This window comes from Phytophthora sojae, assembly GCF_000149755.1.
Source record: "Phytophthora sojae unplaced genomic scaffold PHYSOscaffold_3, whole genome shotgun sequence".
NCBI lineage: Eukaryota > Oomycota > Peronosporomycetes > Peronosporales > Peronosporaceae > Phytophthora > Phytophthora sojae.
The window spans coordinates 8,577,741-8,593,324 of record NW_009258117.1 but is presented as its reverse complement, the minus strand read 5'-3'; the positions used below and the strand labels follow the sequence as shown (position 1 = coordinate 8,593,324).

The following is a 15,584-nucleotide window of genomic DNA, read 5'->3' as shown; positions in this document are numbered from 1 at the left end:
TCGGTGTATTATTTTCTCATAGGTTAACATGAATAGTGTTCGTAATGATATGCTATCTGTGTGTGTGTGGAGCGGAGGCCGTAGCTACGGCGTCAGCTCGGGTGCTCAGTAGTCGGCGTAAGCGTCTGTGTCGGCCGGCTCCGGCAGGTGCTCGACAGCGGGGCTGAAGCGGTGCGACAGCCAGTCGAACGACACCAGCACGATACCGAACTGCGGCGCGATGCGGCTCACACGCGGGCCCCAGCCGGAGAAGAGCGCGCCGACGCCGCCCTGGGCCGTCACCTGCCTGTACGTGTTCATGAAGCCGTGCACCGTGGCGTCACGCGACTGCATGCGCGTCTTGAGCAGGTCCAGCGGTGTCGAGAGGAAGGCGGCGGGGATGCCGGCCGTCGAGGCGGCGACCATGGACCAGCCGAGCGAGGTGCCGTCCTGCACGCCGAGCTGCGTCTTGGCCATGTCGTAGAGCGTGAAGTACGTGGAGGCGAACATGACGTCGCGCGCGAGGCAGGCCGAGTAGCCCCGGTAGAGGCCCTGCAGGCCGAGCTCGCGGATGACGCCCAGCGGCTTGAGCGTGCTGTCCAGCTGCATGCGCACCTTGACGACCTCCACGGGGTTCATGACGATGGACTGCATGACACCCGAGACGGCGGCCGACGTGAGCGAGGCCTTGAACTCGTTGGGCTTGTCGAAGAAGCTCTTGACGAACTCGCGCGTGGCGAGCGACACGGCCTTGTCCGGGATGGTGCCGCAGAGCTGCGGGCCCAGGCCCTTGTAGAAGGAGCCCACGCCCTCGTTGCGGAAGATGGTGGTGAGCGTCTGCACGGCGCTGGAGGCCACGCGGCTGTTCTGCATGCGCGTCTTGACCACGTCCACGGGGTACACGGCGATGATGCCGCCCATGCCGGCGGTGGCGCCGATCCACATGCTCTGGAACACGCTCTGCTGCTGCTGCACGCGGGCCACCTTGGGCGCGGCCATGAGCAGCTCGCGCGTCTTGTGCGGGCGCAGCTGGGGCAGACTGGCGGCGGCGGCGGTAGTGGCGTCCATCTTCTCCATTGCGAGCGTCTTGGTCTCTCTCTCGGGCGTGGCTTCCGCTCCAGGTGGCTTTTTCAAGAGTGAAGAGCTCGGCGTCCTCGAATTCTGGAGACTTTGGTGTGTGCTGCCCATCGAGGCCTCGAGGCTGACGTACCCCTAGTCCTCGCGCGTCATGGATCGACGTCACCGGCGCCGATTCGCTGCATCCAATCCGCGCGCTTATATTCGTATGCGACACGTCTCTCGTTTAACAACTTTTAGCTAAAAGTTGGACACGACGCTAAAAGGTGGCATTTAGCAAAGTCGCCGCACCATGAACGGATGCAGGCGAGCGAGGTGGCAGGGCTTGCCGGCGCTCGGGGGGAGGGTATGACGGGATTTGCACCTCGCGCTTCGCTGCTGTCCACGCGATCGTCGACGCGGGCGCTTCTGCACGCTTTCCTGGCTCAGAGATCTCCACCGTCGAAAAGCTCGGGGGGTCGTCCGGCAAAAGCGTGGAGATGCCAATGCAATGGTGGTCGCCCCACGCGGAAATGCAGGAAATGCAAGCCGGCTGTTCCGGCGATTCCTCCGTAGTTTTTCTGCCTCTTTGAACCCCTGCGGGTTCATGCCGGTGCCCAGCGGTGGCGGTGGAGGAGGAGGCTCCGCAGCACCAGCCAGCCGCGAGTGAGCCCCATGTTCCTCCGCCTTCGGGGCGTAAGCGGGCGCCGCGCAATGTCCACGCAAAGACATTGCGAAACAGGCCCGGCACGTGCACCGCCAAGCAGCCATCCAAGCAGCGAGCATCAATCGGGCATTGCCGCGACCGTCGAGGATGCGTTTTCGGTCCGCCGGCGGCCAGGACTGAAGCTGCTGATCGAGGCGCTCTTCATTCCGCGGTTTGCGCATCAAAGCCCAAGCGGCCATTTGACCGCCGATCAAGCCGCAGTTCGTTCATCCACCAAAGTGATTGGGCCAGAAGAGGTCACCTTGACTTGACCCTCATGTCGTGTGGTACAGTACCGCACCCCGAAACGACCTCGGGCTCACGTTGAAGCGAACGTGGGGCTGCGCTGCGCCACCTGGGACTCGTCCTCGTCCTGGCGAGCTATATCTTTTATCGCCAGCTCCGTCGCCAACTCCAGGATGCACCGGCATCTGGCGAGGTGGGCTGAGCCCGTGCGAACAGCGGAGGTGACGCAGGCGCAGCGCCAAGCAGCTTTAGTCGCCAACTGGCGACGGCAACTGGAGCCCGACGTGTAACGGACATTTCGGTGCGCGAGCAGCATTTGACGGCAAGCGATACAATACTCATTGATCAACTTGCTACATGTGCAAACAACCCTCGCGCAGTTCAGCACTGCAACTCTGGCAGCGGAGCAGGGACACCGTACTGTTTGTAAGCGCTTCGTTATTGCTGCGGCCGCTGGTTGTTCACTGAACGCGCAAATCGGCCAATTGACCCATCACCGACAGTGGCGGGGATCATTGCGAAGCGATTGAGGTGTGTAGCTTGCGTTTGGGCACCACTTCTCACCTTGTCGGGAAGTTTCCGACGGAAACGCACGAGTGATGAGATACCACAAACCCAAAGTGCCGGTCAAGCCTGACATGAGTTTGACGGGTTCTGAACGACTCATTTTTCCTCGACCACCTACGGTTGACTTCGGCTCCAGAGCCAAACCCATATCGAGCGAACATCATAGCGCTCTTTACGTCAAAAGTTTTGGCAGTTAAATTAGAAACTCCGTGGGAGTGCCAAGTGAACACTAACGCTCGTTAGTGTGGGTCCATGACGGACCCGCAGTCGACTTAGCGAGGGAGAACGGCTCGTTCAGAACCCGGTGAGGTAATATCAGGCAGGACCAGGAATCGGCTTTGCGCGACGTGGTATCTCATCACTCGGTCCAGGCAGTAAGGAGCGGCACTCAAACGCAAGCTACGCTTCAACCGTTTCGCAATGATCCCCGCCACTGTCGGCGATGGATCGATCGGCCATCTTGCGTATGCCGGTGGCAACTCCCAGACCGAGACAGTGAGCAGCCAGCGATAAACCCGGCTGCAGCAACACCGAGCGTTATCAAACACGACGATATCTACTCCCCGCTGCTGAAGTCGCGGTGCTGCGAGCTGCCGAATCACAAGCCTCGACAAGCGCCATAGTGCTCATTACGTCGAAGTTCAATGCCAGATTCAAATAACGTATCTGACTCCGCAGCCGTGTCGTGGCCATCGCTCCGCACATTGCTAGCTTGGTGAGTTGGGGGCTTCTACCGTAGGTGCGTGTCCGCACGAGCACGTCATCTATAGGCGGGATTGCAGCTGAGCGCGATCCTGGGAGTAGATAGCCATCTAAACCGCAACAAATTCAAATTCAAATGCTAACTTGGTGAGTTGAGCGCCAACTTGCACTGGTTGAAGTGGGGTCGTACCTAGTCGGGAGGCGACTACCGAGGACGCTGTCCATTGGTCGATATTCAACCAATCACAGCAGCCTGTTCGTTCTCCGTTTCGACCAATCGGCGCGATTTTGCCCATCACTGTCTCCATCATACCGCGCGCACAGTGCAAGAGCTCACCCGAGGTGTCCACGTAGCCTCCGCCGCCACCTCAGCGCACCCCCGCAGCAGCCATGGGCAAGTCCGACTCGTCCCAGGGCATCCTGGTGCAGATGTTCATCATCTCGCCCGCCATCTCGTGGATCCTCAAGCCCGGCCGCTTCCCCAAGCGCCGCGCCTTCTTCTACGCCGTCGGCTTCCTCGTCGCCATCGCCGCCGTCACCATCGTGCGTCCTGCAGCTGCAGCAGCGGCAATGGGTGAATTATCAATTGTTTGATGTTAATATTACTGTTATGTTGATGCTGCAGGGCATGGACCTGTACGAGCAGGAGAACAACTTCTACCACGTGGTGGGCGTCGACCGCGACGCGTCCTACAGCGACATCAAGCGCGCCTTCCGCCAGCGCTCGGTGGAGCTCCACCCGGACAAGAACCCGTCGCCCACAGCCACGGAGGAGTTCAACCGCCTCCGCCTCGCCTTCGACGTGCGTGTTGTGTGCTATATATGCAGGTAGCTAGATAGATGACTGGGTGCTGACGTACAAATGCGGCTCTTGGTTGTTGCTGCTGCAGATTCTGGGAGACGCCAACAAGCGCCCGCTGTACGATCTGTACGGCGAGAGCTCCGTGGAGAAGGACCTCTTTTCGCTGCAGATTGAGACGCTGGTTGGATCATTGACGTACTACGCGATCTGGGCCGTGCTGACGTTCGTCCTGACGCTGGGCGAGAACGCCCGCGAGGCGCGCGCGTGGTCTCTGGCCGCCGGCGTGCTCTGCTTCGTGCTGGAGCTCAACTTCATCTACGGAGGCGCGCGTTTGCCCACGTACTTGTTCTCCAAGATGACGATGCACGAGTTCGTCCATGTGATGCACTCGGCCTTCCCGCCCTTCTTGAACGGATGCCGCGCGATTGGAGGATACTTCCACCACGACCTGGCCCGCGAAAACTTCGCGCTGAGCGTTGAGCTGCTGAAGATCAACCAGGTGTGTAGTGCGTACTTTTGTCTTCGAAGTGATTGAATGCAGGACTAACGTATTCCTTCGTGCAGGCTATTCTGCTGAACATGCGCGAGCTGCAAGGAGAAGTGGCCTCGTCCTCCCGTCGTCGTCCAGAGTCGTCCAAGGCCGTCAAGGCCGACGCGCTCCCGGCTGCTGCCAGGAAGCGCTTGAAAATGGAGAAGCACCCTGCCGCCTCCCAGTCTGATGCCGACGCGGGCGAAAAGACTGCGGCGGCGGAAGAGCTGCGCAAAATCGCAACTCCGGAGCCGGAGGTACAGAAGGGTGACAACGGCCTCGGCATCCCTCGCTGGGTGTGGGGCATCGGCATCTACGTGGCGCTCAGCTACTTGTTCAGCTGAATAGAGAACTAGACGAACATGGCAACGATAAAGCAAACTCAGTTGATGTTGCGTTACGAATTTGCCCACGATACTGGAGGCTTCAACGACTTCTGGAAGTCTAGGACCACCTATCTATCGCATAGTCCTCAGGCCTTTTGAGCCCACGGCAGCTTCTCGAGGTCAACGTTTCCGCCCGAAAACACGACGCCCACGTTGGTTATCCCTGCCGGAAGTTTGTGGGCGAGGACAGCAGCCGTCGCCACAGCACCACTAGGCTCTACAACCTAACAATCCACATCGACTGCGGTGAGTCTCCTCCCTCTGACAATGGTGAGCAATCTCTCCTTACCAGCTTCATGCGCTCCCAGATCAGCTTCATGGCCGAGACGATCTCGTCGTCGGAAACGAGCAGAATCTCATCCACGAGGTCTCGCACGACGGGCCAATTGTTGTCGCCTGAATCAGTAGAAGACTTGTTACAACCCATGCTCACAAGGTAGTTGACTGTCGAAGCATTCCTTACCCAGTGTGGTCCGGAGACCGTCAGCCACAGTGTTGATGGGGCCAGTATGGCCCATCAACTCGTGCTTCTGGAAGGAGTTGTAGGCGTCGGCTGCTCCGGTGGGCTCCACCGCGAACACCTTAATACCGGGTTGAACGGACTAGGATACATATACATCACAGTGAGTAACAGGGACCGAAGCCAGCAGCATCAGCAACAGCACCTCGTATACCTTCGCAGCCATTGCAACTCCCGAGCAGAGTCCAGCGCCGCCAATTGGCACGATAATTGCATCAAGTTCCACCCCGTACTCCTTCGCCTGTTCCAGCAGCTCCAGCGCGACCGTGCCCTGGCCGTTCATGACGTCCGGATCATTCGACGGATGCACAAAGCGAGCCCCAGTCGCCTCGACGACTTCGTTGGCAGCCTTCTCACGCGCCTCGTTCGTCGGAGCACACAGCTTCACCTCAGCACCGTAGCCGCGAACGGCGTTCTGCTTGACACTCGGCGAGTTGTTGGGCTGCAACGCACTCAGGACTATTAGCATGATATTGTCTGGTTCCCTTTGCAGTGCAGACGCTCACCATGACGATCACCGCCTTGCAGTTGGCGTCTCGGGCCGCAAGAGCCAATGCCTGGCCGTGATTCCCGCTCGAGTGCGTGACAAACGTCGTGTCTGTCTTCTCCCCCTTCTCCTTCTTCTCCTGCAGATACTTCTTGACGGCATTGAGAGCACCTCGGTACTTGAACGCACCCACCTTCTGCAGGTTCTCACACTACACAAGAGATCTACGTCAATACACTTGCAGAGGGGAAGAGGTAGTGCACTTAGTGGTTAGTTAGCGGGTACCTTGAAGAATAGGCGCTTGGGGGCTCCGCTCTCCCCCGCCGCGATCGTTTCGAGGGCGTGGCACGTTAGCACGGGCGTACGGTGTGCGAAGCCGTTGATACGCTCGGCGGCGGCCTGCACGCTGGCCATCGAGATGGCGTAGTCGGTCTTAGTAGTAGTGGAGGACATCTGCGCGCTACGTCAGACTTTCGGGAATGAGATTTTGGCACGCATCGCGATGTGATAGGATGAGCGACGGCAATGATGAACATGCTAGCAGACCCCATCGTTTAGGAACGTTCGCGGCCGCAATTGTCATCAAGGCATACATAATAATACTCCACGTATTCTACAAGTTTAACGCGAACACACACGAGTTCAGGGTTAACTTTTTTACTGGCGGGGGCTTAGCTTACTGCAGCTCGTCCTCGAGGTAGCTGTACTCGAAGGTGAACTCCGTCTTGATGCGTTGGCACCAGCCGGTCTCGTAGTCGAAGTAGACGAAGGTGCCCTGCTCGTAGTCCTCGCCTGTGACCTGCGGCTCCTCGTGCCGCTTGAACCACGTCTTGTACTTCTTGTGGTAGCCCCATGTCCGTCGCTTGAGCTCGCGCGCAGCCAGGTACTGCTGGTACGAGCCCTGCTGGTAGTAGAAGATGAAGAAGAGCGTATCCACGTCCAGCTTCTCGAAGATGGGGGCGCTCGAAAAGAGTGTGGACGGTGTGGCCGGGAACGACGCCGGCGTCGGGTACAGGTTGCGCGGCACGTAGCGGTTGGCCTTTTCCGAGTCGCGGCTCTCGGGAATGAAGTGAAAGCTCTCGTCGATCAACCGCAGCACCTGCTTCTGCTCCTCCGTGAGTTGGGGCGAATCCTCCATGGGCCGAGGTTTAGATGCCGCAGCCGTAGGAGTAGGCGCTGCGGATCCGGTGCCGGGTGAAGCTTCTGGTACGGAAACTGCGGGCGGTGCAGCAGCAGCGTTTGGAGTAGGGACCGGCGGTGGCAAGGATACGTTAGACGGCGCGGGTGACGGCGCTGCCGCCGCTGGGGCCTTGGCTGCTGCAGGGGACGCGGATGAAGAGGACGAGCTCGGGCCAACGACCTGGCCCCGGCCGATGCTCGGAGACGGAGAACGCTGCGGCGTAGGCGGAGAAACCTTGCGTGCTGGCGTGCGCTGCTCACCGACGGCAGGAGACGACGGCACTGGAGTAGGCGCCTTGCTGGCACTCTTGTCTGAGGATCCGCTCTTGGCGCGCTGCGGGGTGGTGCGGCCCTTGCCGATCTTGAGCTCATCCGTCTTGATGGCGTTGGGCGGCGATGTGTCGCTCTTAGTAGAGCTGCTGGAGCGACTCGGCGTGGACGTCTTAAGGTCAATAGGCTTCACCGCACCAGCGCGACCAATGCCTGTGATCATCGAGGACGTGGCGCTCTTGCGCGGCGTCTTGCCACGTCCACTGGGCGTCGCAGCAGTAGTAGCGGACGACGCAGACGTCGTGGAGCTGGTGTCGTCGATGCCCACGTCCTGCTCCGTGGGCAGTGCCACCTGGGCCGCAGCTCCGAGCGTGTCCAGGTCCAGCATCTCGTAGATGTCGTCGTCGCCGTACGTGTCCATGAAGTCGGGCTCCTGGTTGGCCTCGAGGTAGTACTCGACGTCCTCCTTGAGCTCGTCCACCTGGTCGGGCTCGAGCGCCGAGTTGTCCAGCAGGCGGTTGATCTGCTCGAGCTTGAGGATGTGCCACTTGTGCCTGGACAGCAGCTTCTCCTTCTCCTCGATCTCGGCCTTGTTGCGGTTGCGGCCCTTGGCCGAGTGCAGGCGCTCGACGTCGCTCTCGAGCGCCTCGATCTGCACGTTGAACTGGTTGAGGCAGTCCTGGATCCAGGCGTGGGACTGCTGGCGCGCCTGCTGCTCCGGGTCGAGGCGCTCGACCTGGGCCAGGCCCTCCTTGCTGTAGGCCTTGGTCTTGGTCTCCTTCTCGCACACCTTGAACTCCTCCATCTTCTGCTCGATGAGTTTGCGCGCATCCACGAGCGGGCGCTTGTCCTTGACGTCCGAGTTGCCGATCCACGTCTTGATCTGGTCGCGGAAGCGCTGCAGCTTCTTGATCTCCTTCTTCAGGTCCGCCTCGTGCTTCTCCTTCTGGTTCTGGGCCTGGGCCGCGTACACCTTGTCCCAGATCTCGTTGAACACGTCCACGCCCTCGCTCACCTTCTTGAGCGTGCGGTCGATCTCGCTCAGGAGCTTGCGCTGGCCGGCCATGCTTGCTGCGCTGCGGTTTCCCTGCTCCTGCCTCCCTTATTGCCTGAGCTCCTATTGTGAAGTGGAAGGGGGACGCGGCGGATGACGCACGGGGATTGGGTGAAAATCACATACTCCTTTTGGACCAATGACAGCAACACAATAATGGGGCCGAGCCATTTTGCTATTAGACGTCGACTTGGGCGACCATGGCGAACGTGATGCTGACGAGCGAGGCGGCCAAGGACCCCAACAAGCCCTTCGCGCTGCGCGTGGAGGACGTCTGCGTCAAGTTCGACGTGCGTGCTGCTGGCTGAGCCCGAGCTGGCATGAGTTATACACTGCACTGCCAGTGCCACTGACTGAGGTTGTGTCGCGTCGTGCAGGAGCTGGTGTCCGAGTGCCTCACGCTCGTGCAGTCCGAGGAGCAGTTCCCGTGCGTCATCGGCCGTTATGTATAGTAAATTGATGCAGGTATTGACGCTGAGGTGTGCAATTTGCTGCAGTGAGGGCGAGGGCCAGACGGGCGTGGAGGACCAGGTGGTCAAGAAGCTCGAGCAGTTCAACTCGGTGTGCGACGAGCTCTACAAAGAGATAGTACGTCTGGACTCTTGGAAACGTTGCCGCCTGAATACTGGGATGATACGCCGGGCGGGGGACTAACTGCTGTCTGTGTTGTTGCCTGCAGCTGCGACGGAAGGAGAGGCTGCTGAACCTCATGGAGAAGAGCCCCAAGAACGTGGATCTGCACCGCCAGATCCAGACGGCGGGCAACCTGGCGCAGGTGGTGGGCGACTTCCGACACTTCCTCGAGACGGGGGTCAATGCCACACCCCAACAGCCACCGCAGCAGCCCAAAGAGTAACTTCTCACAATCAAAGAGAGCGGGCCACGCGCCCGCAGTTGTATTTTCGACCTAGCCGAGAGTTCTCGTACGCGAAAATGAGACAGTACCTACGGTCTCAGCTACCTACACACACAGAAGAGCACAACTCAAATGTCGCCGAAGGGTAGCGTAGGTTTCGTCATCTCACTGGTACGCACGTCTGCAGGAGCCGTCGTTGTTGTCGTCGTCGTCGTTGTTGCAGAGGGCACAGCTGGGTGAGGAACCAGCGCAGACGTGAGATCGACGTCCACGCCATGGTACGGCTCGTCCGCGCCTTCAAAGTAGGGCATGACCGTGGTGGGGAACAGTTCCGGCTCGGGCTTGGGCCAGGGGCCTTCATCTGCAGTGTTGGACCGAAGCAACCATTCCAATATGGAGCTGTCGCTGGGAGGGCAGTGCATCGGAGGAGAGAGCACTGTAGGCAGGTTGTGCCTGGTGAGAATCTCGTTCTGACGTGGCAAAGGCGGAGGTTAGAGACCACAAGAAATAGTTCCAAGTACGTCGTAGAATACCAGAACCAACCTGCTTGTGGACCAACTGGGTCAAGTGGTGGACCTGTGTTGCGACTCCATCAATCTTCCGGTTAATCCGCTCTTCCATCGAGGTCAAGTCTGCTGCATACAAGCATATCGACGTGTTAGTGACGAGCGTAACGACACCATCTCCTCATGCAAAAAAACAACCAACATAATTTACCTTTCTTCAGCAGCTTCGGAGGAGGCTCTCGCGCGCGAACGGAAGAGTCCGAGTTATACGAGCTGGGGTGCTTGCGCTTGGACAGTACGCAGATTGCATTCGTGAAGACCGGGGTGAGGTCTGCGACGTTGGCCGTGCACTGCTCTTGGTCCACTTCAATGCGTAGCTTGAATCGCTGGCCGTCCTTCCGCCGACTGACCTTCTCGAGGCGGAACTGCACCAGGGCCTTGCGCGTCGAAGCCCGAATGACCACCGAGTCGTAGTCGTTGCCCACGAAGCGAAAGATCTCTTGGTCCGTGTCGTCCACGCGCTTCCCCGACTCGAAGAAGAGCAGGATGCGCAGCGGGATGTCGATGAACTCCTGGTCCGGGGAGCGCGCGGGCTCTCCCAGCTCGTTGAACTCCACCAGCGTCACCTCCACCTCCAGCGCGTTGGCCTTGCCGCCTTCGTCCTTGTAAAACTCGGATGCAGGCTGCTTGGTGATGACCAGTCGTCGCGTCCAGTTGAGTCGCTTCGACGGGAAGGCAGCCAGCAGCACCGGCTCAGCCGTCGAGGTCGCACAGGACGCCACAGTCGTCGGAGACGGCGTCGACGCCGAGGACGCTGACGTCGATGTCGTTGCTGTCGCCGGTCCGAGAAGGTGCGGCGGCCAGCCGACGACCGCCGCCGTGTCGGCTCCGAGGTGTCCGTTGGCCGCCACGAGGTCCGGCAGGTGGAAGCTCGTCTCGGGCGGCGGCGGCTCGCGCTTGGGCACGGGTCTCGGAGTCGCGGCAGTGATGTGCATCTCGAGGCGCAGAGCAGGCACGTTTGCTAATGAGAGAGCAACAAGGTCGTTAAGGTCTCTCTTCTCTTCTCGAGCGAGATGAGGCCCATCAAACTGGTGTCGTCACTGGCTGCCGCTGGTTGGGACGGGCGCCAAACACGCAGCTGAGACCCGCGGCAAGACGGGAGGCGACCGCCAACGCCCGCGTGTCAATGGCCCATCAACCTCACGGCGATGGAGAGCGATGCGATGGATGCAGCGGGGACCATGGTCCTGGCGTGAAGGTCATCAACTCAACTCCAAGATGGCTACACTAATTACGAAATCCTTTCTTGGTTCAGCCAATGGGCGTCGGTTCCTCACCAGTGAAAACACCTGGCTTTTGTATGGGAGGAGAACGCGCCAGGGCCAAGGGCACCGAGCGATGGAGGTGCAGGAGGCCGCGAGTCGCCTCTTGGCGTGTCCGCGCCTGAGCCGCGAGCGCGAGGCCGAGCGCCAGCGCGCCATCCAGCGGCCGCTGGCCGTGAGCTGGCGCGAGAAGGTGGAGGAGAACGGCCAGGTCTACATCAGCATCAGCAGCGACGAAGAGGATGAAGACGAGGAAGAAGAGGAGGAGGGGGGGCAAGAGCACAAGCGGCGCAAGTCTCATCCCCATCCTCCGTCTCAGACTCAGACGCAGCCGCTGCCGGCGTCTGCGCTGCTGGACGTCAAGACGGAGTTCGCAGCTGCGGGGCCGGAGATTGTGACGATCGACAGCGACGAGGAGGAGGAAGAAGGAGAAGAGCAGCAGGAAGAAGAAGAACATGAGGAGGAGGCTCCGTTTGAGGCGGAGGAGCCTGAATACGAGGAGCAGGAGGAGCCTGTGAGAGTCAAGAGGAAGTTGGAGGTGCTGGAGGTTGAGGATGACGAAGAAGAAGAGCAGAAGGAGGAGCAAGAACCTGTGGCGGTAGCTGTGGAGGTGGAGAAGACGCCCACAAAGAACAAGAAGAAGAAGAAGAAAAAGAAGCAGCAGCGACAGGTGGCTACGCGCAGCAACGTGGTCTGGGAGCAGCACCACATCCCCGGCGTGAGGAAGCGGCGCATGGACGAGGAGGACGCGGCCTTCCTGCTCTTCTACGGCGAGCGCGAGTCTTCGAGCGCCGACATCCTGCGCCTCATCGTCGGTACGTTGACATCTACATGGCTACACTAATGACCACCTTGAAGTTGACGTGACTGTTTGACGATTAACGTTACCCCTCGTTGTCTGTCTGTCTTCCTTATCCAGAGCTGATCTCCACGGGCGTGGGCTCTTCGGACACGTTCGTGTCGCGACTCGTCAAGTACATGCTATGGCGCAAGCTCAGCTCGGCGGTGGCGGCGGGACTGGCAAGCGAGCGCGTGGTGCAGTCGGAGTGGACCAAAATTGTCTTCAGCTGCCCCGTGCCGCCGCATCGCCGGAGGTCGGGCCCCATGCCTCGGCCAGACCTGCTGCCGCGCCCCATTACCATCACCGTGCGACCATTGCAGTTTGCACGCAAGCAGCCCCAGCGTCGCAGTCTGTGCGTGCCCAGCGGCGGCGTAGAAATCGTCACCAAGCACGAGCCGTCGTCTCCACGCGCGACACCACAGGAAGCAGCCGTGGCGTTGGCGAACAAGTTAGCAGGCAAGGGAGCTCGGTCCAAGTCAGGCGCCAAGAGTCCCAAGAAGAGCACGAAAGCGGCCCAGACCAAGTCCCCTCGGGGTGCGGTGCGGAAGCGACCGCTTGCTGCAACGTACGATGAAGATACACCTACTAGCAATGGATACACGAATGGAGCAGAGTTCTCCCCGCGCAAGCAGCGGCGGCGCAATGGCGAAGTGGGTGTACCGACCGTGACGCCGCGCCAGGTCGTGCGTGCCAAGAGCAGCAATGGCCAGAGCATCAGTCAGAAACTCATGGAGCCGCTCCCGTACGACTGCCGGACGCTTGGCGATAACCGGAGCCTGCCTATAGGATGGAAACCACCAGGAGACCAGCCTCTTAGGGTGGACCTTGTAGAAGTGAACCCGATGCTGCAGATGACAGCGGACGAGATCGCTCAACACATTGGGTCGGTTCGTCAGGAGGGCCGCTTTACCAGTTTTGAGAAGGTGACGGATATTTTATTGAAGCTGATGTCTGACCCGCGGAATCGACATGGTGTGTTCAACACGCCCGTGGACCCGGTAGCGCTGGAGCTGCCTACGTACACGACAATCGTGCAGCACCCGATGGATCTCGGCACTATTAAGCGCAATCTCGCCGCTGGAGAGTACTTGGAGCTGGAAGATTTCGTGTCCGACGTCCGTTTGGTGTTTGAAAACGCCATGCTGTTCAACCCTGAGTCGCATTATATTCACGTGGATGCCGAAGTTCTGCTGAAGCGCTTCAATGATTCAGTAAAAGCTGAGGAAAAGCGGCAAGCGAAGCGCCAGCGCGTGCAGCATGCGTGTCTTGTGTGTCGCGGAAATACCTGCATTGTGTGCAACCAGCAGTGCCTAGAAGTCACCCAGCCACACTTGCAGTGCTCGGGAGGCTGCAGCACTGACATTCGGAAGGGTTCAGTTTATTTCGTTTCGGAGGACGGCACCCGTGTTTGGTGTCAGAAGTGCAGAACTCGTCTGGCGAGGGACCGCAACTCACCAGATCGTGAGCCTGACGATGATACGGACGCTCTGCTAGACTCTCTCATTAAGAAGAAGTGCGAGGCCGGTGTCGAGCCGTGGGTCAAGTGTGGCGAGTGCGACAGATGGCTGCATCAGGTATGTGGGCTTTACAACCCGGTGATCGGAGCGTACGAATCGGAAAAAGCCCTGAAGAAGGAAGCTGAGGGCTTGTCGATTGAGACGGGCCCTTCGTACGCATGTCCTCTCTGTCGCTGTCGACGTAAGAGAGCGACGCCATCGCCCGAGTCCCCAATGCGCAAAATCCTGCACGTTGACCCCGACGAGCACGCGCAAAACAGCTCCTGTCTCAATATCCCGAGCTGTGAACTAAGCATATTTATCCAGAACTTTTTGCGTCGAGGGCTAGACAAGATCGGGGAGCGCGAAGCTGCTCAAACGTTGTACGTCCGAGCGCTTTCATTTCCTGGCGAGCGCATGGCTGTTCCGGAGGCCGTGGTACGAACATTTGACGAGAACGTCGAGTTGCTGGCTCAAGTACGCCCGGGCAAAGACACGAGCTCTCAGCGGATACCAGCCCACATCAGCTATCTCTCGCGTGGTCTGTACCTGTTCCAGAAGCACGAAGGAATGGAGGTTTGCCTCTTCACGATCTACGCTCAAGAATTCGGTGACGATTGCGAACTGGAGGCGAATCGACGAGCCGTGTATATCGCCTACTTGGACAGTGTGCGATACCTTAAGCCGGCAAGCGCTCGGACAGCGGCGTATCACCTGATCTTGCTGGCTTACTTCGACTACGTGCGGCGTCATGGCTTCTCGCGCGTACATATATGGTCGTGCCCGCCGCAGAAGCGAATTAGTTATGTGTTTTGGTGTCGGCCCTCCTTTCAGAAGACCCCCAGCGCGGAACACTTGCGTCGATGGTACAACAAGCTGCTTACCAAGGCGAAGGACTGTGGGATTGTCAAGGACTGGACTACAATGTATGATCGATACTTCAGCGAGAGCGTCTGCGGTGCAGTAGCTAAGGACGATTCGAAGTCGTCAGCGTCCTTCGTGTCTGTGAAGGAGGAGAATGGCGTGGGCGTGTCGACCCGCGGTACGACTGTGCAGTCTGTGAATCCGAACGAGCTCGAGTGGCCAGCGAAGCAGCTCCCGCCGATCTTTGACGGCGATATCATCCCGTCCGAGCTGGACCGGATTCTTGGCCGCATCATGTCAAGGAACGAGAAGCAGAAGCGAGCGAGCGAGAACAAGAAACTCGCAGCGCGCGGCAAAAGCAGCTCGATCGCTCGTGCCGGGGGCAAGCTGTCTGTGGGAGGCGTGATCACGCGTATCAAGGAGGAAGCGCCTACCTGCATAGCGCCGCCCTCTGTTCCAGCATCGCTGCAAGTCGACGTGAAGGTGCGCGAGGTGTTCTCCAAGTGTCAATTTGCAGTTCAACGGCTGAAGCAGGACTTGCTGGTGGTGGATCTGGTGACGCTGGACGGCGAGCAAGCTGAGGGCTGCCGTCCAGAAGCGCTCGTGCCGTCGTGGTGTAGCCAAGTCCCGCGCTTCTTCGGCAGCCGCTTCATGTTCCACCAGCTCTGCTCGTACGCCGGCTACCAGTTCGACTCGCTGCGGCGCGCCAAGCACTCGACCATGATGATGCTGCACCACTATTTCAACGAGCAGGTGGCCCAGCTCAACGTCTTCTGCCGCGAGTGCAACCTCCTGATCACGCGCGCCGACTTCTGGTCGTGTCGGAGCTGCAAGCGCTACGCGTTGTGCGACTCGTGCTACCGGCGCCAGGGCAAGGAGCACGAGCACGAGCTGGTCTTCGGCCCCGCGCCACTGCCGACCCCGCCGCGGGCATCAGCGGCGAACTCCGAGCACGCGGCTCACCCAGCCCAGCAGCAGCAGCAGCAAGACGAGCCCATGGAGCCGCAGCCCGCTCAAGTCCAGACCCTTCTGAGCCATCGGAGCCGCAAGCCGTCAACATATTTGACCGCTGTTCCTCCACGTCCTGAATCCTGAATCCTGAATGTAAGCACTGACTGATAATAAAAGATATTGCGAAGTTGAAGTCTACTTCAACTTGCACTTTGCAGCTAAACTGCGTGTTTGCGGTACCAAAGAGTCGAATCTCATTGGCCAA

At 59.5% G+C, this 15,584-nt stretch overlaps 7 protein-coding genes across 7 annotated transcripts; 3 read left to right on the top strand and 4 right to left on the bottom strand.

Moving 5' to 3' along the window:
- Nucleotides 1-84: 84 nt before the first annotated feature.
- Nucleotides 85-1,167, bottom strand: PHYSODRAFT_251306 (hypothetical protein; the record flags this gene model as incomplete). Its single annotated transcript, XM_009526485.1, has 2 exons — nucleotides 85-87; nucleotides 190-1,167. The coding sequence occupies 2 exons, from the start codon at nucleotides 1,165-1,167 to the stop codon at nucleotides 85-87; spliced, it is 981 nt and encodes a 326-aa protein (XP_009524780.1).
- A 2,435-nt stretch (nucleotides 1,168-3,602) lies between these two features.
- Nucleotides 3,603-4,931, top strand: PHYSODRAFT_557833 (hypothetical protein; the record flags this gene model as incomplete). Its single annotated transcript, XM_009526484.1, has 4 exons — nucleotides 3,603-3,799; nucleotides 3,882-4,058; nucleotides 4,147-4,557; nucleotides 4,623-4,931. Exons 1-4 carry the CDS (start codon nucleotides 3,647-3,649, stop codon nucleotides 4,929-4,931), a joined length of 1,050 nt encoding a protein of 349 aa, XP_009524779.1. The 5' UTR covers nucleotides 3,603-3,646.
- Nucleotides 4,932-5,059: 128 nt separating this feature from the next.
- PHYSODRAFT_329918 (hypothetical protein) lies at nucleotides 5,060-6,433 on the bottom strand (the record flags this gene model as incomplete). Its single annotated transcript, XM_009526483.1, has 6 exons — nucleotides 5,060-5,197; nucleotides 5,263-5,369; nucleotides 5,437-5,575; nucleotides 5,648-5,935; nucleotides 6,000-6,185; nucleotides 6,266-6,433. 6 exons carry the CDS (start codon nucleotides 6,431-6,433, stop codon nucleotides 5,060-5,062), a joined length of 1,026 nt encoding a protein of 341 aa, XP_009524778.1.
- Nucleotides 6,434-6,656: 223 nt separating this feature from the next.
- Nucleotides 6,657-8,532, bottom strand: PHYSODRAFT_350857 (hypothetical protein; the record flags this gene model as incomplete). Its single annotated transcript, XM_009526482.1, has 1 exon — nucleotides 6,657-8,532. The coding sequence occupies exon 1, from the start codon at nucleotides 8,493-8,495 to the stop codon at nucleotides 6,657-6,659; it is 1,839 nt and encodes a 612-aa protein (XP_009524777.1). The 5' UTR covers nucleotides 8,496-8,532.
- Nucleotides 8,533-8,680: 148 nt separating this feature from the next.
- On the top strand, nucleotides 8,681-9,392 carry PHYSODRAFT_354439 (hypothetical protein; the record flags this gene model as incomplete). The annotated part of the gene is made up of 4 exons (XM_009526481.1): nucleotides 8,681-8,773; nucleotides 8,861-8,910; nucleotides 8,981-9,071; nucleotides 9,163-9,392. 4 exons carry the CDS (start codon nucleotides 8,684-8,686, stop codon nucleotides 9,337-9,339), a joined length of 408 nt encoding a protein of 135 aa, XP_009524776.1. The 3' UTR covers nucleotides 9,340-9,392.
- Nucleotides 9,393-9,467: 75 nt separating this feature from the next.
- Nucleotides 9,468-10,840, bottom strand: PHYSODRAFT_329915 (hypothetical protein; the record flags this gene model as incomplete). The annotated part of the gene is made up of 3 exons (XM_009526480.1): nucleotides 9,468-9,809; nucleotides 9,883-9,974; nucleotides 10,057-10,840. 3 exons carry the CDS (start codon nucleotides 10,838-10,840, stop codon nucleotides 9,468-9,470), a joined length of 1,218 nt encoding a protein of 405 aa, XP_009524775.1.
- A 403-nt stretch (nucleotides 10,841-11,243) lies between these two features.
- PHYSODRAFT_491564 (hypothetical protein) lies at nucleotides 11,244-15,463 on the top strand (the record flags this gene model as incomplete). Its single annotated transcript, XM_009526479.1, has 3 exons — nucleotides 11,244-11,378; nucleotides 11,823-11,982; nucleotides 12,087-15,463. 3 exons carry the CDS (start codon nucleotides 11,244-11,246, stop codon nucleotides 15,461-15,463), a joined length of 3,672 nt encoding a protein of 1,223 aa, XP_009524774.1.
- Nucleotides 15,464-15,584: the final 121 nt, after the last annotated feature.